At 39.2% G+C, this 27,124-nt stretch overlaps 1 protein-coding gene across 1 annotated transcript in view; it reads right to left on the bottom strand.

Annotated features, from left to right (window-relative positions):
* SEL1L (SEL1L adaptor subunit of ERAD E3 ubiquitin ligase) overlaps nt 1–27,124 on the bottom strand; it is a 67,124-nt gene that overhangs the window by 4,568 nt on the left and 35,432 nt on the right. Inside the window, exons 7-20 of the mRNA XM_053602212.1 lie at nt 26,992–27,045; nt 26,842–26,901; nt 25,801–25,882; nt 25,046–25,200; nt 21,333–21,389; nt 17,166–17,234; nt 14,621–14,698; nt 13,277–13,339; nt 11,194–11,281; nt 10,721–10,869; nt 9,298–9,463; nt 8,324–8,398; nt 7,194–7,366; nt 2,801–2,929 (exon numbers count right to left, since the gene is read on the bottom strand). Of these exons, the coding sequence (XP_053458187.1) occupies nt 2,801–2,929; nt 7,194–7,366; nt 8,324–8,398; nt 9,298–9,463; nt 10,721–10,869; nt 11,194–11,281; nt 13,277–13,339; nt 14,621–14,698; nt 17,166–17,234; nt 21,333–21,389; nt 25,046–25,200; nt 25,801–25,882; nt 26,842–26,901; nt 26,992–27,045 (1,398 nt within the window). The remainder of the gene's footprint in view (nt 1–2,800; nt 2,930–7,193; nt 7,367–8,323; nt 8,399–9,297; nt 9,464–10,720; nt 10,870–11,193; nt 11,282–13,276; nt 13,340–14,620; nt 14,699–17,165; nt 17,235–21,332; nt 21,390–25,045; nt 25,201–25,800; nt 25,883–26,841; nt 26,902–26,991; nt 27,046–27,124) is intronic.

Here is a 27,124-nt window from a genome sequence, read left to right as displayed (position 1 = left end):
ACAGAGTCTCACTTTACTGCCCCCGGTAGAGTGCCGTGGCGTCACACGGCTCACAGCAACCTCCAGCTCTTGGGCTTAGGTGATTCTCTTGCCTCAGCCTCCCGAGCAGCTGGGACTACTGGTGCCTGCCACAACGCCCAGCTATTTTTTTTTTTTGTTGTTGCTGTTGCAGTTTGACCGGGGCTGGGTTTGAACCCACCACCCTCGGCATATGGGGCCGGCGCCCTACTCACTGAGCCACAGGCGCCACCCTTTCAACCATTTTTCATAGAAAATATTGGAAAGGAACCCTGGGACAACAGCGAACCAAGCAGGGGAAATTAGTATGGTGGCCTGTCACACACTTGTAATGAGTGAGTGCACACCAGCTGAAAAGCTCTGTTCCATGACAGTGGAACTAGTCCACTACTCTCTTGTAATTGAATGCAGGAATTCATAATTCAATAGTTGAGTGAATAATGCAATTTTGGGCAGGATTTTACTGAGATGCAAAATATTTGAACTTAAAAGTTTATGTTCTTTGTGTAGGACATTGTCTTTGGTTTTGTGTCATTTAAGAGAAGTTATTCCTGATATTTTTCTGACTGCTACCTATCCATAAAGAAAATAAATATGGGGTATAATCCTTTATTCAAATAAAATTATAGTTAAAAGGTCTCCATAATAGGCACTAAATCTACATTTTTCTGGGAAAAAATTACAAGAAAACACTATGTTCTCTGGACAGGAACCTGGGATGGGAAGTTTTGTGTTTTACTGTTTTTATGTTTGACTTTTTCACCATCAATACTTACTATTCTTGCACATTTTTTTTTTAGTTGGAATATGTAGGTCATAGATTTATGGGATATTTTATTGTCTTCTTTGTACTTCTGTATTAAAAAAATCCCATAAAAGATATATATGGGTCACTACAAAAGTTTTGAGATATATAAAAATCAAAAAATATAAAGTCTGCGTGGATGGAAACAAATGAAGCCCTCCCAGCAATAGCGATAACCCAAGCAAATTGAAACTTGCATGGGTGAATCAGAAAGGGAATGTCAACTGTGTTTCTTGGAAGCAAAATAATGGACTACAACACAGTCTGTCTCAAAACTTTCATAGCTACCCATGTATACTCAGTACAATGTATTGCCACATGAAAACTCAGACTGTAATCATAGCTTACGAAAATTGAGAGATGAGTCTGAAACAGTCCTAAGAGAGAAACAGCAGGTTGCTGCACTATCAACTGTTTAAAGGCACAAAGATGGTTCCAACTGGCAGAGGGTACACTATACTAGCAATTATAGTAATTGACATTACATGGGTCTCAGCAACTGGAGAACGTCCCACAGGTCCAGGGCTCTGGAGCCTTATCTGTGGTAGACCTCTGTGGCGTGGGCTTGGGTGGCAAAAGAGAAGTCTATTTCTCTTTGGTGATGCTGGAGCTGCATGAACTACATTTGTATCTGTGCAATATCTTACATATCAGGAAAAGCTTGTTCTTGAATCTAATGCTAAAATGATATACTAACCTGGTTTGAGAGATATTACAGAAGGGTGAAACATCTGTTTTCTAAGAAACTTTTTTTTTTTTTTGCAGTTTTTGGCTGGGGCTGGGTTTGAACCCACCACCTCCGGCATATGAGGCTGGTGCCCTACCCCCTTGAGCCACAGGCGCCACCCTAACATCTCTTTTCTAGTCATAATCAAACTAAAATTAAATAGCCCTTGTTTCTAACAAAGGTTCTGAACATTTTAGGGCTTTCAGAGTTAAATGTTACACCAGTTAATCAATTACTAGGAACTATGGCTGCTGATAACAAAATTTAAAACTAGCAGAACCCAAGAGAACTAACATGAGTATTGTTAACTAAAGCTGGTAGTTTTGAAGAGAATAGGTAACCCACCTCCTGTCTAAATTCTGTCATTAGCCTATTTAAATAATTCAAGCTATTTTAAGAGAAGAAAATTCTGGTGGCATTTTAAACTTATGTTTCACTATCAGAAGAAACTGGAGTACAACAGTCTGGGCAGGCTCATCATTCTTTCTTTTCTTTTTCTTTTTAAGGGACTGGTTTGAGCCACTGCCAGGCAGTCATCTGATTTAATGTTTACTGAATTTAGTTAACTACCCTTTCAAACAGCTCTGAGTAAGTCTCAGTTTTCATTAAACCAGAAAATATCTGCATCAATGAAAAATGCTTCAGTAGAAGGAACCATCAAGTGCTACCTAAAAACCACAGTCACTGCTAGGTGTCTACATTCATCCCTCCCTGATGATATCCTTTGGCACTTACCCTGGGGGGAAGAAAGGAAGACACCTGACATTTGCAAGGGCACTCTTGCATATGCATCCCAGCATTTTTTTTGCAGTTTTTGGCCGGGGCCGGGTTTGAACCCGCCACCCCCAGTATATGGGGCAGGTGCCCTACTCCTTGAGCCACAGGCACCGCCTTGCATACCAACTTTTTAAATAAAAACTTCCAGGACAGAGAATGTTATATCATCTGTATCTTTTTTTTTTTTTTGTAGAGACAGAGTCTCACTTTATGGCCCTCTGTAGAGTGCTGTGGCCTCACACAGCTCACAGCAACCTCCAACTCCTGGGCTTAAGCGATTCTCTTGCCTCAGCCTCCCGAGCAGCTGGGACTACAGGCGCCTGCCACAACGCCTGGCTGTTTTTTGGTTGCAGTTTGGCCGGGGCTGGGTTTGAACCCGCCACCCTTGGTATATGGGGCCGGCGCCCTACCGACTGAGCCACAGGCGCCGCCCTATCATCTGTATCTTAATTAGAAGAGGAATGTCCACTTACATTTGCTTCCCGTATGTATTGCCAGAAATAGACAATGCCCAGTTTGCAGAGTGCTAGGAAGACTGGAACTTGTGCATCTGGGCTGGCTTCTGCTGCCATGTCATAAAAACGCTTTGCAAGGTGAATATCCTGTAATATTGGTAATAAACACAAATTTATTTCTTGTCAAAATAAGTAAAAATACTTGTTTAATTTATATATTAGGAAAATTAGCTTTACCTTTCAAGGTTTTGATTTTAAAATGAATTTCCCTCACCTAAAGAAAAAACCAAGCTTCATTTGGGTAAAATTTGTTTAATTATCTAACTGCTTAACTTTGAAAAATTTAATTAAAAAACCAGACTCATTTTCCGATTTGCTGTGTATATATGCTGGCTACAGCCATATACCTATGCTTGAAAACTGTTAATCTGGAGATTTCTAAGTCTCAAGCTAATTTTTTGCTACTTAAAAAACTTCAGTCAGTGTAAGCAACTTACTAGTTTCTATTTGGCATACTGATCTTCGAACTAGGGTAGACACACTCAATGTTTTACAAAAGGTATTAGCATGGACAATGTTAAGGAGCTCTATCTTACAGTTCCTCAATCTTTCATACATGCTTTTTCCTGAGAGGGATCTGCCTAATAGGCCTGTGTGCATAGCAACCTTTCTCTAATTTATAAAGAAAAACACACCCCTCACCTACCCCACCTCTTCCTCAGGGGCACTGCCTTGGGGTGTAAGAACCTCACAGGCCACCTCAGGGACAGATACCCTTAAATACTGGTTTTGGACAAGCCTCCTTTATTGACTAATTATAAACTCACAGGCCGGCACGGGTGGGTCACGCCTGTAATCCCAGCATTTGGGAGGCCAAGGAGGGTGGATTGCCTGAGCTCACAGGTTGGAGATCAGTCTGCACAAGGGCCAGACGCCATCTCTAAAAATAGCCGGGTGTTGTGGCAGGTGCCTGGAGTCCCAGCTTCTTAGGAGGCTCAGGCTGAGAATCTGAGAATCACTTGAGCCCAAAAGTTTGAGATTGCTGTGAGCTATGACATTACAGTAAAAGTTTGAGATTGCTGTGAGCTATGACATTACAGTACTCTGAGGGTAAAAAAAAAAAAAATGTTACTTTTTTCATGCTCTCATCACTGTCAAAGAATACTAGGCTCTTGAATTCTAAGAGATATACGAAAGAAAGGCTAAACATTAAAAATAACTCCCCTTACGTATTTAAATACCTGTAAAAGTAACTTTTAATGATTCCTTATTCTTGTCCCTAAGGTGGCAGTTAAAAAGAGCACCTTCAAATAATGGTAACATTATAGTTAGTGTCTCTGATTTTTAAAAACAAATTTAAAGACTGGGTGTGATGGCTCACGCCTGTAATCCCAACACTCTGGGAGGGTAAGGTCAGTGGACTGCTTGAGCTCATGAGTCAAGACCAGCCTGAAAAAGAGCAAGACCCCATCTCTAAAAAAATAGCCAAGCGTTGAGGCAGACACCTGTGGTCCCAGTTATTCAGGAGGCTGAGGCAAGTGAATTGCTTGAGCCCAGGAGTTTGAGGTTGCTGTGTGCTATTATACCAAGGCAGTCTACTCAGGGCGACAAGGTGAAACTGTCTCAAAAAGAAAAAAAAAAAGCAAAAAATGAAACAAAAACAAATTTAGGCTCTGCGCCTGTAGCTCAAGTGGCTAAGGTGCTAGCCATATGCACCAGAGCTGGCAGGTTCAAATCTGGCCAGGCCTGCCAAACAATGACAACTACAACCAAAAAATAGCCAGGCATTGTGGCAGACACCTGTAGTCCAAGCTACTTGGGAGGCTGAGGCAAGAGAATTGCTTAAGCCCAAGAGTTGTTGGAGGCTGCTGTGATGCTACAGCACTCTACCCAGGGTGATAGCTTGAGGCTCTGTCTCAAAACAAACAAACCCAAATTTAACTCAAATGTTTTTTTAACGGACTGCTATATTTTTCAAGATCAAGGACCAAACTTCATATGATCCATAAAGACTCTGTGGATTATTCATGAGGATGACTAAATAGATTTAACAGTTAATAAGACTTAGCAAATAATAACATGAATTATTTTTTCCAATTATAGCTAATAAGTATGAATGTCTTTTTCATTTAAAAAATAGGGAAAAAATGGGAAAAAGTGATCATGCTTTATAAAAACTAATAGTTATTCTAATTTTTAATCATGATATTCAATTCTTCTCAAAAGCTGAACACAAATTCTCTCCTCCCAATTCTAATCTAGATACCAAGCCCTTTATCATATTCTTTATTCATAAGAATTTATTAGTTACATATTACACTGTATTAAGTTATCAGAAGCACATTAATTTTCTTATTTTATAATCTATTGTAAAAACAAATTATGAGATTTATATCATTTTAACTTTGACTACTTTCAATAAATTATTTCTAGCTATATATCCCATAATGCCATAATGGATATGTAATTTTTATATTAGTCATCAAACACATAGCAAACTTTATTTATTCAACACTTTATTTGAATTAAGCCTTTCTTTCTTTTTTTTTTTTTTTTTGTAGAGACAGAGTCTCATTGTACCGCCCTCGGGTAGAGTGCCGTGGTGTCACATGGCTCACAGCAACCTCTAACTCTTGGGCTTACACGATTCTCTTGCCTCAGCCTCCTGAGCAGCTGAGACTACAGGCGCCCGCCACAACGCTCGGCTATTTTTTTGTTGCAATTTGGCTGGGGCTGGGTTTGAACCCGCCACCCTCGGCATACGGGGCTGGCGCCCTACTCACTGCGCCACAGGCACCGCCCTGAATTAAGCCTTTCTAAAGGAAGCAAAGCCTGACTTGGCTGACTGGTTTGACAGGCAAGAGAAGCCCCAATGACTACATCATAGGCAGAGATCTTCCAGAAGTCAAACATACTGAGTTTGCAGTCCAGAGGCTAGCTAAAACTATACTTAACTGTCTAATATTAATAATTACTATTTTAAATATTAAGATAAATAAAATATAAAAATGTACATATTGAAATTAAAATATCTAAATGTGGCTGGGCACCTGTAGCCCAGTGGTTAGGGTGCTGGCCACATACACTGAGGCTGGTAGGTTTGAATCTAGCCTGAGCCTGCTAAACAACAATGACAGCTGCAACAAAAAAATAGCCAGGCATTGTGGCAGGCACCTGTAGTCCCAGCTACTTGGGAGACTGAGGCAAGAGAATTGCTTAAGCCCAAGAGTTTGAGGTTGCTGTGAGCTGTTGACACTACGGCACTCTACCAAGGGTGACATAGTGAGACTCTTGTCTCCAAAAAAAAAAAAAAATCTAAATGTGAACAAAGAAGCTGTATTTTGTCAAAAAACAGTGCATTGACAAAACAAAATTAACAATTTTCCTTCGACTCTTAAGGACATGAGGTCAAGAAACTGCCTCTAAATGATAAGAGTGGGGGATATTATTAGTGGTCATTACGTAAATTTTTAAAGCCTTTTCAGTATTTTTTCCAGAAACTGAGAAAGTGAAAGGCTCCAATGTCAGGGAAAACATTTGTGTACAAGGTTTCTAATTCTTTGCTTTTAACACAATTGAAGTGGGACCTAATCAGGCTGTTACCAGAGAAGTTATTAAAAATAATTCTTAATGACAACTTATTAAGACCAGTCTGAGAAAGAGTGACACCCCATCTCTATTTTTTTGGCCAGGGCCGAGTTTGAACCCACCACCTCTGGTATATGGGGCCGGCGCCCTACTCCTTTGAGCCACAGGCACTTCCCAACACCCCATCTCTAAAAATAGCTGCATGTTGTGGCGGGTGCTGTAGTCCCAGCTATTTAGGTGGCTGAGGCAAAAGAATCACTTGAGCCCAGGACTTTGAGGTTGCTGTGAGCTGTGATGCCACAGCACTCTACCAAGGGCAACAAAGTGAGCCTCTATCTCAAACAAACAAACAAAAACATGCAGAGGGGTACATGGTTTTTCAAAATTCTGTTGAGGGTATATAGGCAAAACTTTAAGATCACAGGTCTAGAGAATGTCAGACTTTATTAGGAAAGTGAAAGAATCAGAAATAAGTTTATTAGTAGAAAATATTTATTTCAAAATAATTTAGAAACAATATTTGGTTGAAGATGGACAGATACTTTCTCAGATAGTTATCAATAGAGGCAATATTGCACTTCCATTTTGATGGACCTATTTTTAGCTTAATATCATAATTATAACAGCATAGATACTAATGTGTGTGTGGTAGAAGAGGAAAGAGATGGAAGGTCAGTCTTCAGAAATATTACAAATCATTCCCATAATTTAGTGGTCTAAAAAATGACTGAATTCCAAAGAAAGTTAATTTTCTATATAAATGCAGGTGTTTCTCCCAATCACAATTATATTAATCAAACATTTGTTTTAAAGCCACACTCACCTGTTTAATACCCAGTCCTTTCTCGTGCATATATCCCAGATTAAACATAGCTTGTGCACTGTGCTGCTGCTCAGAAGCCAGACGGTAATGAATAAATGCTGTTTCATAATCTACATCAGTGCCAAATCCATAGAAATGGTAGTCTCCAAGCTTAATTCTAGCCACAGTATAGCCTTAAACAGAAGTTAAATGCAAAACTGCCAATAAATAAAGTGTGTTTAAAAAAGATCCAACTGTTCCCTTCCTGTTAACATGCTTATATAAAACAAAGAATTTTAATTTGTAGTATACAAACTTTGTAAGAAATTCCTCAGTCAAGATATAAAGTTAGTAAAAAATATGAACTAGAAGGGTAGCTCTTCTGTAGAAAAGTTTGCAATAGTCAAGAAGAAGAAAAAACAGGTGGGTGGTCAGGTTGTATATCCCTAATCCAAAAATTTGAAATCTAGAATCCTCCAAAATCTGAAACTTGAGGCTCAAAGGTCAAGCTCAAAGGAAATGCTCACTGGAATGTTTTTGATTTCAGACTTTTGATTAAGGATGCCCAACCAGTAATCATATGCAAATATTCCTAATCTGAAAGAATCTGAAATCTGAAATACTTTTAGACCCAAGCATTTTGGATAAGAGATAATCAAGCTGTACTCCCTCTTTCACTAATTCTCCTTTTCAGATGATTATGCTCTATTTTATCATGTCATTTATATTTTTAAATAGTTCAGCTTGACCATTGTTTAGGCTGGGAGAAGGGATAGATAGTATGTTTGAAAAAAAATATTCAAAAGAAGGAGTAGGGAAAGATTAGTGTTTTGCATTTTAGGCTAATATTAACATTTTATCCGATATTCTACTCCATTTCAATTTTACACAATCTACTGGCCTCAAACTAGAAACCTAAGAGTGAACAATAGTGTGATGAAAATGTCTAATACAATGACTCTGCAACCCGACTTAGAAACCTTGGCACTAGGACTTCTGTTTTAAGAATAAATGCCAATAATATACATGGAAGTTAAACAGCAGTTAGTGAGTTAGTGTCTCTGCTTAATTTTAAGGTGATGAATGACATTATTTTATGTTCTTTAAAGATAAAAAATATAGGGAGGTCCCTGGGTGAATTTACCACTCACCTTGAGAGGCTGCCCTGTTCCAATGCAGCAAAGCTCTGGGGTAAGTTTCATTCTCACCCACAATGGTTGCTTCTCCTATAGGAAAACAAAGGGACTATAAACCAGGCATTTAGAGAAAGGCATTAGACGTTCAGGATTAATTTGCAAACTAGGATCTGTGGTGCATAAGCTGAAGAAGAATTAGGATATAACAAGTAGTATTAGAATAAAACACTAAGTTCAAAGGAATCAATTGGATTCAGGAGGGGACTATTTTGTGAAACATGTCTTTTTTTTTTTTTTTTTTGAGACAGAGCCTCAAGCTGTAGCCCTGGGTAGAGTGCTGTGGCATCACAGCTCACAGCAACCTCAAACTCCTGGACTCAAGTGATTCTCTTGCCTCAGCCTCCCAAGTAGCTGGGACTACTGGAGCCCGCTACAACGCCTGGACATTTTTTGTTGTAGCTGTCATTGTTGTTTGGCCAGGCCTGGATTCGAACCCGCCAGCTCTGGTGTATGTGGCTGGCACCTTAGCAGCTTGGGCTATAGGTGCTGAGCCTGTGAAACATGTTTTTCTTTTTTTTTGCAGTTTTTGGCCGGGGCTGGGTTTGAACCCGCCACCTCCAGCATATGGGGCCGGCGCCCTACTCCTCTGAGCCACAGGCATCACCCATTTTTATCTATAAAACCAATAATGAGGCTACTGACTGAGCCACTTTTAGAGATCTACACAGTGCTGGGAAATGGGGTTTTTGTACCCACTGTTTTTGAAAGATATATTAAAAGTAATTAATTTAAAAATTAATGTCACATACACTTTTAGTGTCATCTCTAGTTATAAAATTAACTTTAATGACTAAGTAAAAAGCATGTGTGTTAAATTCCATTTATAATAATAAAGATCGTTTCCCTGTGGCTTTTCTTTTTAAACAGGTTAAACTATGTGAGCTCTTCTATTTTAAACCTAAGGCAGGAGGGACTAAAATGAACTTTACTCTGATCAAGAATGAAGGCTGCATTGCTCTGTGCCACTTCATAGCCTTGTTCGGCCAGTAAGAGGTACTGGATCACTGCAGCATTGTAATCGCCATCCTTATAGCTGTTATAGGCAGTCATAAGCCTCTCAGACCAGCGGCCTCGTTCACATACATTCTTAAACAACTGTGAGAAGAGGAAAAAAAATTAATAAAAAAGTAGGAACAATATGCCAGAAAGTTACTTTTGTAGTCTGGCTACAAATGATTTAAACTTGCTCTTTAAATTTCTGGCAGCTTTATTAAATATACATAAAGGTTTGGGAATTTATATGAAGCTTTCATTTACTCTTTGGAGTCAACAAGTTTTTTTTTTTTTTGTAGAGACAGAGTCTCACTGTACCGCCCTCAGGTAGAGTGCCGTGGCGTCACACGGCTCACAGCAACCTCCAACTCTTGGGCTTACGCGATTCTCCTGCCTCAGCCTCCCGAGCAGCTGGGACTACAGGCGCCCGCCACAACGCCTGGCTATTTTTTGGTTGCAGTTTGGCCGGGGCCGGGTTTGAACCTGCCACCCTCGGCATATGGGGCCGGCGCCCTACTCACTGAGCCACAGGCGCCGCCCTGGAGTCAACAAGTTTATAAAAATAATAGCACACAATTACATGCCATTTACTCTGGCCAGACACTGTCCTAATGATTTACGTTATATTATCACACTTTTTCTCCCATGATGTTCATGAGAGACCACCCTACAAAGTGAGTCCTATTAACAGACCTATTTTACAATTGAGTAAACTTATGGACGGAGAGATTTAGAAATTTTGTTAAGCATTTATCAATGTTACTCTAAAGTGCCAGGTCTGCGAGAACTCAAGAGGAAAATTTCCAGTAAGGAGATATTAGCATTCCCTTTTGAAACATTCAATAAACATATACTTTTTTTTTTTTTTTTGAGACAGTCTCAAGCTGTTGCCCTGGGTAGAGTGCCATAGTGTCATAGCTCACAGCAACCTCCAACTCGGGTTCAAGCGATCCTCTTGCCTCAATTCTTTTATTTTTAGTAGAGACAGGGTCTCATTTTTTGCTCAGGCTGGTCTTGAACTTGTGAGCTCTAGCAATCCACCTGCCTCAACCTCCCAGAGTGCTAGGATTACAGGCCTGAGCCACCATGCCTGCCTAACATATACTTTTTTGACATGGGCTATGTTTTCGATACTGTCTGGGTGATACTGCAGCACTAATATCTACTTTTATAAATGTTGATTTTAACAGTACAATAGTTACATACAGACCCTCCAAGTCTTTACTCAGTATATCAATCCTAGTAGTATAAGTCTATTTCTACTATAAAAGAAATCATGCAAAGAAAACCAGAATTAAAAGGACAGACCTTCATAGGGAAATCAACTTCCTATACACAAGTCTGTAGAAAAGACCCTACCTCTACCGCGGTGTGACATGATCTCATCACACCTGTGCCGCTGGCATGCATCTGTGCAAGGTTATAGAAAGCCAAGATATGCCCTCCCTGAGAAGCTAAGTTAAAATACTTCAAGGCCTGTTTATAATCTCTCTTGACTCCAATGCCATCTGTAAAAAAAAAAAAAAAAAAAATCACATAACAGCCTTAAATATGATTTAGTTAAGCACCAGGGAAGCCTTACATATAAAGTATAAAACTCTAATGAAAGAATGCTTATGGAATAAATAAGTGAATCTAACACAAATTCATTCATATATTGATTCAGATTAACATAATTTACAATAAAAAACAACATGCACAAATCATTGAATTGGGAGAACATTAATCAGCCAGAAATGAGTAGCTTCCATTTCCATATCATAGTGCCATCTAGTGGAAAATACATGAATTTAGATCTTGGCGTATCCATTATGAATTCCAATGTTACTTACTATAGTACATAGAACCAAGCTGTAGTTGTCCATCCACCCAACCTTGTTCAGCAGCTTTCTGGAAATACTTCAGTGCCAGATCATAATTCTGTAGAAAAAGATCTCACATGATGAGAAAGCTCGTAAGGCTCATGTCCTCAGAAGTGAGGCGATTATTGATTATAAAGGATAAACAAAGCACACAAAAAGTATTCTTTTTTTTTTTTTGGTTGGGACAGAGTCTCACTGTCGCCCTGGGTAGCGTGCTATGGTGTCACAGCTCACAGAAACCTCAAACTCTTGGGCTTAAGCGATTCTCTTGCCTCAGCTTCCCAAGTAGCTGGGACTACAGGTGCCCGTCACAACACCTGGCTGTATTTGTTGTTGTTGTTGTCGTTGTTAGCAGGCCCGGGCTGGGTTCGAACCCAACAGCCCTGGTGCATGTGGCTAGTGCCCTAAGGGCACCCAGCCCACAAAAAGTATTCCTGAAGCACAATTTAAAAAAGACTATATTGGGTGGTGGCCATAGCTCAGTGGATAGGGCACCGGCCACATACACTGAGGCTGGCGGGTTCGAACCCGGCCTGGGTTAGCTAAAAGAATGATAACTGCAACAAAAAAAATACTGTCTCAAAAAGAAAAAAACAAAAACAAAGGCTGTCTTCTCATTTTTATAATACACAGATGGTAATATATACTTCATTCAAGTTATGGGAGATTAATATTTAAGATTGTGAACAAAAGAAAACAGTTTTTGTGAAACAATTTTTATGTCACTCTTAGAAAGCATAAATAATGGCAGAACTAGGAATAAAGAAACAATCTGTTTTGTTAATGAAGGAATCCTCTTTAAACCTCCATTTATCTAATATTAAATAAGGAAAATTATTCTCTCCTTATTCATTCCTTCTCTCTGTACCTTATCAAATATTTAATAATTATTAGATTTCCAAAGTCAATAAGTATCTACAGAGAAAAAGATTACTACTGAATTTTCATACCCTGAAAGTAACTAGAAGGAATAATATGACACCACATTACGGTTTTTTGTGTTACAGAGTACCTGTAGATTAGACTCTTAAACCTAGCTCTTAGTTTCAGGACCCAATTTTTTTTCTTTTGTTTTTGAGACAGAGTCTCACTTTGTAGCCCTCAGTAGAGTGCAGTGACATCATAGCTTGCAGCAACCTCAAACTCTTGGGTTTAAGCAATTCCCTTACCTTAGCCTCCCAAGTAGCTGGGACTACTGGTGCTCCCCACAACGCCCAGCTATTTTTAGAGAAAAGGTCTCTTCTGGCTCAGGCTGGTCTCGAACTTGTGAGGTCAGGCAATCCACCCCCCTTGGCCTCCCAGAGTGTTAGGATTACAGGCGTGAGCCACCGGGCCTGGCCCCAGGCCCAAATTAAAAGAACATGTTGGTTAGCAAGATCATGTAGAGAACAGCAACATGAACCCACTGACATCCAACATCAGGAGGCAGGACAGAAGGAGAAGACACAATGGCCAAGGGAACCAAGAGAGCTTGCAGTCTCAGAACTCAGGGAAGAGAGTTTAGGTGAGGGAGACCAAAAAATGTGAACTGGATTGACATTTTGCTGACCTGTACAGGGAAATCAGAAGCCTGCCCATTAAAAACTCAAGAGTATATGGCAGCAGCTTAGTTTGGCTTTGAGTGAAGAGCTGGAGAGAGCAGAGGAGTTAGCTAGAAGGGGTAATGGGCAGAATGGAAAGTGTTCTCTCTCCCACATGTGAGAGATGTAAGCATTTTCTCAGGTTTGATAAGGAAGTAGGCAAGGGAGATGTTTCAATTCTGAAAAATGGGTAGGGTTGAGGGCATAGATAGAAGGGGAAAAGTCTCCACACCTTCAAGAAACAGCTTTATGCATTCAGGAGAATGTGCCAGAAAGAGAGTCAATCTAAGCAGACAGTTGTGATGAGGGTTGAGGAGGAGCATGAAGTGGGCCAAACTTAGACACAACAGAAGTTCATCTTCAGTTACAATGAAACAGCTTCACCTGGGCTGGATGGAAGCTACTTAAGGAATACTTCTCCACCTCTCTGGCTGACTGCTTATTAAAGTCACAATGTCAGACTGAACACTTACAACTTGAACTCCTCTCCCGTAGAGGTAGGCCATTCCAAGCCCACTCTGTCCAACTGGATTGCCCTGCAAATGAGACAGACAGACAAAAAGAGTGAAAAAGATTCATTAAAAAACAGGAAAGAATAATGAATGCAAAATAAATCATTTACAAGCACACTTAAAACATGTCTTAGTGCTTTTCACCTCGAAACCAAACTTTCTTCTTTCCACTAAGTAAACATAATACTGACTTTTAGACATTTGGGAGCTTTCAGTAATTTGCTAAAAAGAGTAAATAGTATATCCATTTAGATTAAATTTTGGTGAATTACTGTCATTTGCACTATGAATTTATGATATAAAACATGACTAATGTATTTCATCAAAAGTATAATAAGGAGGTGGCGTTTTTATTTACAGTTTTTCCTAGTAACCACTCACCCCAATAAAGAAGGAAGAGATCATGAAACATCTAGCAGTAACAGCACAATACTGCTATCAGGTGGCAAAGATAAACTTAAGATTATTGACCTTTTGTGAAAAAAAGATGATCACTGTTTTGAGACCAAAAGGAGGAGTATCTAGAATTCACCTAAGCTTAAGAGGGACAAAAGGCATCTTTAAAAAAGTGTCATTGTACTCCTCTGGGAAGTGCTCAAGTGGTATCTGGAACTGCAGTAACATAATTGGCAAAGAGGTAAGTAAGTGTACATACTGGAGGCATACAAGCTACTAAGTATTCAACGTGAAGTTTTCTCTGGGCCAAAGAAAGCCTCATTATGTATTATGGTTATCAAAAGTATCCAATTATATAAACTTTTAAACTTCAAGTTGTAATTCAAATAGGGTATATAGCTCCCAGTACTATTACAAAATATCAGTATTTCTTTGATTAGGAAACGTCTCAGTGAAATTTAAACAGACAGGCTTGGTGCCTGTAGCTCAGTGGCTAGGGCTCCGGCCATACACACCAGGGCTGGCAGGTTTGAACCTTGCCTGGCCTTGCCAAACATCAATGACAACTACAACAAAAAAATTGCTGGGCATTGTGGCAGGTGCCTGAAAGTCCCAGCTACTGGGCAAGTAGAATCACTTTAAGCCCAAGAGTTTGAGGTTGCAGTGAGCTGTGATGCCACAGCCCTCTACTGAGGGCGATACAGTGAGACTCTGTCTCAAAAAAAAAAAAAAAGAAATTTAAACAGAGTTAATATTTAATGATCTAGTCTCTACTAAGAATTGCTTTTATTAGAAAAGCTTTGCAGTCAATACATTCACATCAGTCATATTTACAAAAGCATTTTCAGTAATGTATAGCATGAGTTGACTATGATTAACTCTTCAATATAAAAGTTTATAAAGTCTTACCATATCAGCAGCTTTCTTAAAGTAGTGAAGAGCTGTCTCATTACTCTGAGGTACAATATCACTTCCCTCTGAATACATCTGGAAAACAGACCACAATTTCATTAAGAGTTGTAATCCTCTCTCCAATTACATTTTTCAACTATATTATCTTATTTTGGTTTTGTTAGATCTTATAAAATCTTTCTACAAAGTTTAGAATTCCCCACAGGATATTTCACAATTAAAAGCAAACATTTTTGTTTTGTAGAGACAGAGTCTCACTGTACCGCCCTCGGGTAGAGTGCCGTGGCGTCACACGGCTCACAGCAACCTCTAACTCTCGGGCATACGCGATTCTCTTGCCTCAGCCTCCTGAGCAGCTGGGACCTACAGGCGCCCGCCACAACGCCCGGCTATTTTTTTTTTTTTTGTTGCAGTTTGGCCGGGGCCGGGTTTGAACCCGTCACCCTCGGCATATGGGGCCGGCGCCCTACTCACTGAGCCACATTTAATATTATTATATATGTGATATCATATCAAATTTATAACTTATCTGTAAAGATAAATATATATAATCAGTTCACAGATCAGTCTCTGGAGATCTTTAGCCCTAGATGAATCTCTTTTCCTCACTCTATCCCATATCCTTAGGATCAGATCAGTTATGAAAGGAGCAAGGAAGAGCTGTTAATAGCATCCACTATCCTTTTACTTCCACCATTACTTGCCATAAGTTCAGAAAAAAAATGACTAAGAAGTTATTTTAAGGCAGTGCTTGTGGCTCAGTGAGTAGGGTGTCGGACCCATATACTGAGGGTGGCAGGTTTGAACCCAGCCTCGGCCAAACTGCCACAACAAAAAAATAGCTGGGCATTGTGGCAGGCGCCTATAGTCCCAACTACTCGGGAGGCTGAGGCAAGAGAATTGCCTAAGAGCTGGAGCTGGAGGTTGCTGTGAGCTGTGATGCCATTGCACTTTACCAAGGGTGACAAAGTGAGACTCTATCTCTTAAAAAAAAAAAGTTATTTAAAATTTTTAAACATTAATTAAGAGTGTCAGGGACGGAATATGGTAAAAGGCCAACAGAGAGGAAAACAGAATGACCAATGCTTTCCATGACATATTAGGAAAACAACAAATAAACGGAATGGTTTTTTTTTTTTTTTTTTTTTTTGTAGAGACAGAGTCTCACTTTATGGCCCTTGGTAAAGTGCCGTGGCCTCACACAGCTCACAGCAACCTCCAACTCCTGGGCTGAAGTGATTCTCTTGCCTCAGCCTCCCGAGTAGCTGGGACTACAGGCGCCCGCCACAATGCCCGGCTATTTTTTGGTTGCAGTTCAGCAGGGGCCGGGTTTGAACCCGCCACCCTCAGTATATGGGGCCGGCGCCTTACCGACTGAGCCACAGGTGCAGCCGGTTTTTTTTTTTTTTGAGGTAGGGTTTCACTCTGTTGCCCAGGCTGGGGTACAGTGGCATCATCATGGCTCACTTCAGCTTTAAACTCCTGAGCTCAAGTGTTCCTCCCACCTCAACCTCCCAAGCAACTAGGACCATAGGCATGTACCACCATGCCTGGCTAATTAAAAAAAAAAATTCTTTTTTTTGGGGGGCGGTCTTGCTATGTTGCCCAGCCTGGTCTTGAATTCCCGGCCTCAAATGATCTTCCCACCGTGGCCTCCCAAATTTCTGGCATTACGAGCATGAGCCACCATGCCTCCCTGGGCAAAGGAAATGATGTTTTTTAGATAGAGATAATTAGTAATTAATTTAGTGCAAGAACCAAAAGGTCAGAAATGAAAAGTTCTTAAATGCTTAACAAAAATAGATGGAAGAATATCAATTTCTATGCTACAGTGGCTGGAAAGTTTAAATGTAAAGTTGCCAGGCCCCAAGTAATTAGTTACGATCATGGCAAACACTGATAAGATTTTCCTATTTGTAAAAACCTTTTAGATACATCCCATTTGAACTTCCCCACTTTAGGATTTGGTTATAGATTATAGATAAAAATATCCATTGATTTATATGACATTATTTTTCAAAATAATGAAAAAGGAAGTTTTGAGATTCTTCCATGACATATGAAATCAGTCATTATGTCTCAAGACTTAAATGTTTCCTTGCTTGAGAAAAGAACTACATTGAGAGGTAGGGTCACAGGTGTCATATTTAAAACAACTGAAAGGTCTACAGACAAGTTTCAACAAACTCTAATGACCCCCAATCAGCATGAAAGGAAAAAGGCAATTGTGACAATCTTAGTAAAAAGCCGCTCAGCATCAAGAAAAATTCCTCATTATTGTACACAATACACAAAATGTAGGTGCTCAGACAGTGATTGCTTATTTTAATGGAGAATTAATAGACTGATTAGTAAATGCTATGGTAAGTTGCCTAAGAAAATGCCATAGAATAGCACATGCCTTAAAACAAGATATGATATAATTGCACTGGAAATTTCATTTCTATTTATTTTTGGTAAATTGCAGATCCTGAAAACAATATCTGCTCACTATGCAAACACTTCTTGCTATTACATAATACATTCACAGGATGTACAGTACCTTTCCCAAGAAGGCCATAGCATGTGAATTGCCAGCATTAGCTGCTAAATTGAAGTAGTCAAATGCTCTCTGTAAGAAAAAAATGTATTCAAATTATTAGTTCTTAACAGACTCTGCCCTTGGCTTTTAGCCAAAATAATTATTTCTGGAAAATTAAAGCATCTTCTTATACTGCAGTGGCTTTTAAAACAAGAATATCCCCTTAGCAAAATTGCAAAATAAAAATCAGTCTATACAGTTTTATTTTAGCATATAGCTATATCAAGGTACCATTTCACATTAAGTCATTTCATAGTTATAGACGCAAAGAAATTTCTTGTGTTCCCTAAACTTAAGGGCCAAGAAGACTTCTGCTACTTACAGGCAAAGTGTATATCCTCTTTGGTTTACCTTACTACTGGTAACCTGACAGAAAGGAAAAACTAAGAACTCTTTACAAGGCATGGAACGTATTTTCATAGTTTTCCAGAGGAATATGCTTTCTTTTTGTACTGGTTAGAGAAAAATTCTTGATTCTACCTCAAAATCACACAATCCAACGGCATCAGCAGAAATGCATGGTCACCATTCTCAATTGTACTGCCCACCTTTGTTAGGTTATTTCTTCTTTCCCTTACTGACTTATGCTCTCCTTCGTTCAGAACCTATCCCCTTTAAACATTCTATAACTTCTTGTTATTAACAGGTAAAATCCACAACAAAATACACAAGGTGCATCTTTCCTGTAGACTCCCAATTTCTCTCCAATGATGACAGTTATGTGTTGGCTCTGTTCCTCCACAGCCAAGTTTCTTGAATAAACTAGCTACATGCACTTCAATTCATTCTATGTTCTAGTCTTAATTCGCTTCCTGCACACTGCTTCAAAAAGACATCTCATCAAGGCCGCTAATAACCTTCATATCGCCAATAAATATTTTCTCTCATTTTACTTCACCTCTTTCTTGCAGCATTTGGCACAGTCCTGAAAGACTCTTTTAGCTTGGCTTATAAGATGCCACTCTCTCCTGGATTTTTTCTAATTTTCTACCTGTATCATCAAAATCTTTAGTGATTCTTATTCTGACTTTAAAACATTAAAATTCTTTAAATGTTAAAGACTGACTTTAAAACATTAAAATTTTGGACTCCATTCTCACTTTACATTCTTGAAGCAATCTTACTACTCCCATGGCTTCTCATACCACCTAGATGTTGGCAACTATATTTTCAGGTCCAAACCAGTCTATTCAACTTCCGGTATGTCTATTCAACTACTTATATGTTCACTCCTTGAACACAGAACCTGAAATATTCTCTCCTTGACCCCAAGTTGGTTCTCCTCCAGCCTCTCTGTTTAAGTAAATGGCAACACCAACCATTGCTCCAGGTACCCACTCCCCCTTCACTCTCATATCCAATACAATACCAAGTCCGGTTACTTTACCATCAAAGATATCTTGATTCCATCTGCTATCTTCCATTACCACAATTCTAGTCCAAGCCACATCCCTCACCTGAACTTCTAGAATACTCCCTTTCCTTGATCTCCCTACTTTTATTCTTGGGGTCTTCTAATTTATTCTCTATACTGCAGCCAAGCTATTGTTTTTAAATCTGAACACTGGTCCTTGCAGCCCCTAAGTTTAGCAAGGCTATACTGACATCACCAGGCATTGCTTATCTCAGCACTGTTTATTCTTGCCTCTGCGCTATGGGCAGCCCAGTCATGCTCCTTTCTGTCTCTGAGCCCTTGGCTCTATTCTTTTTGGCCTTGAATAATCTTACCTCCAGTGTCAACTTCAATGTTACTCACTTCTCCTTAGAGAAGTCTTCCCTGACAGCTGGTATCTCTCACTCACCACCAATTCTCCTTTGTAACAATGCTCAAAACTGATTATATATTTGTTGGCATTATCATTCATAAACTATCCTATGCCCCACTCGAAGCTCCAAGTGAACAAAAACCAAAACTATTTTGTCCTGTACTATACCTTGAATACCTAGCAGTGAATGATACATAATAGTTACAGAATATTTGAATTAATGTGATTATGTACTGGGAATGTCTTTTTTCTGTGACGATGAAGTAATTTATCATTGTTTAGTTGCTTTATAGTATGCAGCACACAACACCGAAAATACTCCCAAACTAGTTATATAAAAGGTATGCTGCAAACTCTTATTCAGAATTCTGGTCTCTCATCTGACATATTTTTTTTTTTTTTTTTTCAGACAGAGTCTCACTGTGTCACTCTTGGTAGAGTGCCCTGTCATAGCTCACAGCAATCTCCAACTCTTGGGCTCAAGAATTCTCTTGCCTCAGCCTCCCAAGTAGCCCACCACAACACCTGACTGTTTTTAGAGACAGGTTCTTGCTCTTGTTCAGGATGGTCTTGAACCTGTGAGCTTAGGGCAATCCACCTGTCTCGGCCTCCCAGAATGCTGGGATTGCAGGCGTGAGCCACAGCACCTGGCTCTCATCTGACATTTTTATTAAGCAGCTCATCCGATGCTGGCCTAACGATGTACAATTTTAATAACCTAGAGACAATGAAAGCTGTGAAAAGCTGTCTGAATAAAAAAAAATACTCTATATAGATATCTGGTATAGTTTTAGTGATAAGTGTTATTTTATTACAATCTAACACTTGAAGGTGATAGGATGTGGTCTATGAAATAATCTTAATTAGAATACTTAACAGGCTTCGTAAAAAAATAGTTTTATTAGTTTTTATAAACATTTATTGAGAACTTACTATGTACTAGGTATTGCCAGGGGCTGGGAACAAAATGGCAAACAGGGTAGACATGGACTTCAGGTTCTAGCAGGGAAAACAACTTCATCACCTAATTACTTAGTTTACAATGGACAAAGGCTTATAAGAATACAGATTTTTACGAATTCTAACTGTGGTAACCAACCTGCTCCTAGAGGGGGCTTGGAGGTTAGGAGAAACATTATAGGTTTGAGTTGCATTTTGGAAAATGAGTAGAAATTAGCTCTATGAACAAAGTAGATGGGGTAATATTTACTCTAGATAAGAGATTAACATTATGGAAATCCTGAGACAGGAGGTTTCTGATATGTTGAAAGACTTGAGCAAAGGTCCGTGTGCCTGTGACTCAGCGAGCAAGGGACTGGTGAGATAAACAGACACTATTACGAGGCCTTGAAAATCTCATGTTAAAGGTTTTGGTCTTTAAGCCATTGGAATCACAGACCCCTCAAGAGTTTTTTTTTTTTGGTAGAGACAGAGTCTCACTTTACTGCCTTCTGTAGAGTGCCATGATGTCACAGGACTCACAGCAACCTCCAGCTCTTGGGCTTAAGCAATTCTCTTGCCTCAGCCTCCCGAGCAGCTGGGACTACAGGCGCCTGCCACAATGCCTGGCTATTTTTTGGTTGCAGTTCAGCCGGGGCTGGGATTGAACCCACCACCCTCGGTATATGGGGCCGGCGCCCTACTCACTGAGCCACAGGAGCCACCTAAAGCGAGGGAACAATATGATCAGTTGTGTGGTTTACAAAGATAGGAAGTTGCTTAGGAAATGCAGGCAGCAGGTGATTCACACAGTGATAGGCGCACTGACGGAAGAAGAGAAGAGGTGAGTGATTTTTAGAACAGAAAGTGAAAAAAACCTGGTGGCTGGATATAGATTGGACATTGCAATAGTTGTATACTTATAATTTTTCACAAAGATAAAATTTTCTATAGTTTTACAGGTTTAGGTCCCATCCCAACCCCCCACCCCCCACCCCCGCTTTTTAAGAGACGAAGTCTAGGTTGCCTTGAAGTACTGGGCTCCAGTGATCTTCTTGCCTTAGCCTTTTGAACAGCTGGGAGTACAGGCATGTGCCAACTCTAGAAGCATTTTATGACATACTTTTATCACATACTTACAGAAAACTAAGATCTTCTATGTGTATTTTTTGAGCAGTATTGGGAACTAGGTTTTTTTTTTTTTTTTGGGAACTAGGTTTTAGAATTAATAAAATCTTTCTCACAACTCTGAGGTATATTCACATTTTTATTCTTCAGTTTCCTCAGATCTTGAAAGCTTATTTGTTACGTGTGTTTAAATAACACAAGTTTGATATTGGCATTGACTTAGCAAGAAATACACCTGGAGCATTATTCTGGCTATTACATGAAGTGTTGAACCCTACTAAGAAGAGGTATTTACCTGATGATTTTGTTCTACTCCACGCCCTCCATGCAGATGCAGTTGTCCCAGACCAACCTGAAAATCAACAAAAACAAGGCAAAAATAAATGGTAACATCTGGTACATAACTAAAAATCAGACCGACAAGAAAGCATTTGATCAAAAAAAGGTTTCTATTTATGACTTAAAAAACTAAAGATGTAGTTTTAATTCTGAAAATATTAATCTAGTTAACTTAAAATTTTTAAACACTACAAATGTATGCTTTTAGTAACAAAGACGACTTTTTTTTTTTTTTAAGAGACAGAGTCTTAGTTTGTCACCCTTGGTAGAGTGCCGTGGCATCATAGCTCACAGCAACCCCCAGCTCTTGGGCTTAGGCAATTCTCTTGCCTCAGTCTCCCAAGTAGCTGGGACTACAGGCGCCTCCCACAACACCCGGCTATTTTGTTATTGTTGTTGTTGTAGTTTGGCTAGGGCTGGGTTCAAACCAGCCACCCTTGGTATATGGGGTTGGTGCCCTACTCACTGAGCCACAGGTTCCGCCCACAAGGAATTCTTTTGAAATAGAGGTGGAATAAAGGTATTTTCAGACATACTAAAACTGAATTTGTCCCCACTGGACCTACTGTACAGGAAAGGGTGCTCTTTGGACAGAAGGAAAATTATCTGAGAAGCTTGAAGATGCAGTAAGAAATAAAGAGCAACAAAAAGGTACACCTGTAATTAATGTGTACTATATAAAACAATAGTATCTTATGAGATTCAAAAATATATAGAATCAAGACACACAGAATACTCTAAGATCTCTGTGTTGTCCTGGGAATGGTAAAGGTGCTCATTTGTTCTAGTCTTTGATAAGTCAAGGATGCATGCTGTGATCTCGAGATAACTGCTAACACAGTAGTGATGTGCTAGCAGAGAGGAAGAGATGTGCTAGCAAAAGCACTCAAACCATTTCTCTGATGATTAAAGATGATGAGCATTTTTTCATGTGTCTATAGGCCAGGCGCCTGTCTTCTTCAGAGAAGCTTCCGTTCATGTCTCTTGCCCACAATGAAGTGGGATCACTTGTTTTTTGCTTAGTAATAAGTTTCAGTTCTCTGTGGATTCTGGTTATTAGACCTTTGTCGGTAGCATAACTTGCAAAAATCCTCTCCCATTCTGAGGGCTGTCTATTTGCTGTACTTAGTGTGTTCTTGGCAGTGCAGAAGCTTTTTAATTTGATCAGATCCCAGTACTGTATTTTTGATGTTGCTTCAATTGCCCGGGGTGTCTTCCTCATGAAATATTCTCCCAGGCCAATTTTCTCAAGTTGTTTCCCCTGCACTCTCTCCAAAAATATTTATAGTTTCATGTCTTAAGTTTAAGTCCTTTAACCAGGAAGAGTCAATTTTTGTTAGAGGAGAAAGGTATGGGTCCAGTTTCAGTCTTCTGCAAACCGAAACTACTCTGAGATACCATCTAACTCCAGTAAGAGTAGCCCACATCACAAAATCCCAAAACTACAGATGTTGCTGTGGATGTAGAGAAAAGGGAACACTTCTGCACTGCTGGTGGGAATGCTAGGACGTTCCTTTTGGAAGAAAGTTTGGAGAACACTCAGGGATCTAAATGTAGACCTGCTGTTTGATCCTGCAATTCCTCTTCTAGGCGTATATCCAAAGGACCAAAAATCAGTTGGCAATAAAGATATTTGCACCAGATTGTTCACTGCAGCTTAATTCGTAATTGCCAAGTCATGGAAGAAGCCCAAGTGCCCATCAACCCATAAATGGATTAATAAATTGTGGTATATGTATACCATGGAATATTATGCAGCAGTAAAAAAAATGAAGATTTTACCTTTTTTATGTTTACATGGATGGAGCTGGAAAATATTCTTCTTAGTAAAGTATCTCAGGAATGGGAAAAAAAGTATCCAATGTACTCAGTACTACTGTGAAACCAATTTATACTCACTCACACTTGCGTATGAAAAATGAAACACAACTTTAGCCTAGGATGAAGGAGGGAGGAGGAGGGAGAGGGGAGGGGTGGGGGTGGGAAGGATTGTAGGGGATAGTAGGGGGACCACACCTATGGAGCACATTGCAAATACAAGTTGGATCTATCATGTGTAGAACACAAATGTCCTAATGCTATAATTGGGTAAATGAGGTGAAAGCTATGTTGATTAGTATGATGTAAGCAGTTCAATTTGTACAAATAATCAACACATTGAAAATGGCATAAATGTATTTATGATCTATGTACAAAAGACTTAATAAAAAAAAAAATTTCAAAAAAAGCATTCAAACCAAAAGAGAGCAAGAGAGGAGAAAAAAGGAAAGAAGGAAAAGCAAGATAAACAGAAAGCAACTAAAATAGAAAATTTAAACTCAAACATGTCATTAATATTTAAGGAGAGATGTTTAATCTAACCACATAACTTTAGTATAATTTAGCCAAGATTTACATCTACCCTTCACTACAATTTTTTTTCTTTTTAACTTAAGATTCTGTTCTGTTAGTCTTAAATTGTTCTTTTTTTTTTTTTTTTTTTTTTGTAGAGACAGAGTCTCACTTTATGGCCCTCGGTAGAGTGCCGTGGCCTCACACAGCTCACAGCAACCTCCAACTCCTGGGCTTAAGCGATTCTCTTGCCTCAGCCTCCCGAGTAGCTGGGACTACAGGCGCCCGCCACAACGCCCGGATATTTTTTGGTTGCAGTTTGGCCTGGGCCGGGTTTGAACCCGCCACCCTCGGTATATGGGGCCGGCACCTTACCGACTGAGCCACAGGCGCCGCCCAGTCTTAAATTGTTCTTAAAAGTGTCACTCATCTATATATTCTAAATAAAAAAATAACTGCAAGCTTAACAGGAAATAAATATTAAAATTCTTATTTAGTATCATCAAAATATTAAAAACACGCTATGAAGCACACACACATACACAGAATATTTTGAAGGACGTCATACAACTTTCATTAAACAAACTGCTATCCTTGACCTTGAGGAACTTAGGGAGCTAAGTGCGGCAAAAGAAACGTGAAAAGTAGGGCGGCACCTGTGGCTCAGTTGGTAAGGTGCTGGCCCCATATACTGAGGGTGGCAGGTTCAAACCCGGCCCCGGCTGAACTGCAACCAAAAAATAGCTGGGCGTTGTGGAGGGCGCCTGTAGTCCCAGCTACTCAGGAGGCTGAGGCAAGAGAATCGCTTAAGCCCAGGAGTTGGAGGTTGCTGTGAGCTGTGTGATGCCATGGCACTCTACCGAGGGCCATAAAGTGAGACTCTGTCTCTACCAAAAAAAAAAAAAAAAGAAACATGAAAAGTAAATAGCTCTGAAGAGCATCTGATATTCCAAATATTCCAGAGACACTTTGTTCAGAGAAAGTGACAATTTTCATTATTGGTGACTCCAGTTAGAGCCTTCATCATCAGTGTTACTGCTGCTCTGTTCAAGCAATGTTTTTCACCTGTGCTATGCAGGAAAATTACCAGGCCATCTTTTAGGAGCTATCAATGCCTACACCCCATTCCAGGACAAATCTAAATGAAATCTCTTCAGTGTATGGGGCTCTTGGCATTTTTAAAAACTGTCCTCAGATAATTCTAATATGTAGCTAATAATTGCTTCAGTGCAATGAAATGTTACCTCCAGATACACATGTATAGGTGCTTGCCACCTCACCCTCACTGTAAAATATACGACAGTGTGAAGATATTCCCTGAGATGTTTAGACACATACCTGTGCTTGTACGTCACCCTTTTCAGCTAGAAACTGGTAATATTGAATCAAATCTTCCTCTAGCATTCCACTATTCATTCCTGGATTCTCCACTTCATCAGGCAGCCGTATTCTCTGTACTACTGAGCCTCCTGTTAGCGAGATATCACTAGCAACTGAAGGGGTGGATAAGGTAAAGATCCGGAAGAAAGTCAGAAGGATTATCCTGCAGACAGTATTAAAATTCCAGATGCCAAATGCTTCTATAGCAGCCTACATCTTACAAAATAGTAATCTATTAATAACTCATATTTTCCCACAAAATATTTAAGAAATACAACCCAGGCGTGGCATGGCAGCTCACACCTGTAATCCTAGCACTCTGGGAGGCCGAGGGAGGTGGATTGCTGAAGCTCATGTGTTCAAGAACAGCCTGAGCAAGAACAAGACCCTATGTCTATTAAAAATGAAAAACTGAGGCAAGAGTTATCACTTGAGCCCTAGGGTTCGGGGTTACTGTGAACCATACAACAGCACTCTTTCGAGGGCGACATAGTGAGACTCTGTCTCAAAAAATAAAAAATAAATGCATTGTTCAGAAAAAAAGAAGAAAATAGAACCCAAAACAAAATTAAAGATAAAAGTACCTCTTAATCAACTATTTTAAAGAGAATCCATTTAAGAGAGCCACTTGCAATATTTCAAATAAAAATAAATGTACTTAAAATTAATTCTGTATTTTTTCCACTCAAATGTGAAAGGGGAAAAACAGATACCGTGATTGGCAACAAGACGATAATGAGTCAGTGCAGATTCACAGCTCTGGAGGACTCCGATGCCTGCCCAGTATCGGTAACCCTGGAAAATAACTTAAGATGAGACAACAGAAGTTTCACATGTTTCAGTCGCATTATTTTTAAACAAATTAAATTAGACATACTCTGAAATAAATAATTGATTTCTTAGAGCAATCAGAATAGATGCCGGAACTTTATTTATGAAGCATGTGCATTTTACTCATTAAAGAAAATTACTTAGGCACTCTCTCAGAACCAATTTTAATCTCAGTTTAGATACAATTTTAACAAAGCTTAGTTAATCTCCCAAACTAGCAAAGAAGTAACAAATTAGCAAAATAGGGAAAGTGAGCCTACCGGAAGCAGGCACTCTAACACCAGCAACAAATGACTTCACAATAAGGAGGAAGATAGTCAATTACAAACAGCAGAAAACAGAAAGTAGACCTCTCTGGAGTCATTCTTCACAGACACAGACAAGTAATTTTACAAACTTCAACAATCCTTAGGGCATTATTCTATAACAACATGTATAATATTTAATGTTCTTAATCTATAGCCACTGTAATTATAAAAGATTTCTAACAAAATTTTTCATATTTTAAAAAAATTCATCTGAAAGGAACTTTCCAATTACTGTTTGAGGAATAAATGCTATTGTTAAAAAAAAAAAAAAGAGAGAGATACATTGTACAATAATTCAATCCAAAAAGTGATTCTGACAAACAATTCCAATGCAGAGAAAATAAAGACAACCATGTATCAGATCTTCATTTTTACAGGCAATCAGGCAAACTAATCATTTGAAACAAAATGATGAAGTCTGCCAATTTTCCTTCACATGTAGATTCAATTTGTTATATCCATTAATAAGAATTTGAAGGATGTTCAACTGAATATTTGATCTTTAATTAATACAAGCAAATCTCAATCAGGATGGTTGGAAAAATTGTGACTGTTGTGAACCACAAATTCTTCTGCCACTTAATGTTATTAGTCTTCCATTGACGTAGTACTTACCAAAACCATGTGGGCTATTAGATTGCCCCCAAGAGCACCAAAAGTGTAATATACAAGGGCCTGTGAAAGAACAAAAGATGCTTAACTGAACATAGTCACATATTTATTTAAAGCAAATTATAATACACAATAAAATTTTAATAGTATTACCTTTGCTTGACTTGAATTAACACCAAGTCCGGAGGCATAGAGAAAGCCAAGAGCCTGAAATAGAACAGTAAAAGTAAGAATTCTTCCTTTGGTCAAAGTTTATCTGAGCTAGACACAGTTTTATACAGTATGA

The sequence above is a fragment of the Nycticebus coucang genome, chromosome 9 (genome assembly GCF_027406575.1).
Source record: "Nycticebus coucang isolate mNycCou1 chromosome 9, mNycCou1.pri, whole genome shotgun sequence".
Classification (NCBI taxonomy): Eukaryota; Metazoa; Chordata; class Mammalia; order Primates; family Lorisidae; genus Nycticebus; species Nycticebus coucang.
Note: the sequence above shows the minus strand (reverse complement) of the source record. Positions and strands in the feature narration are given on the sequence as shown.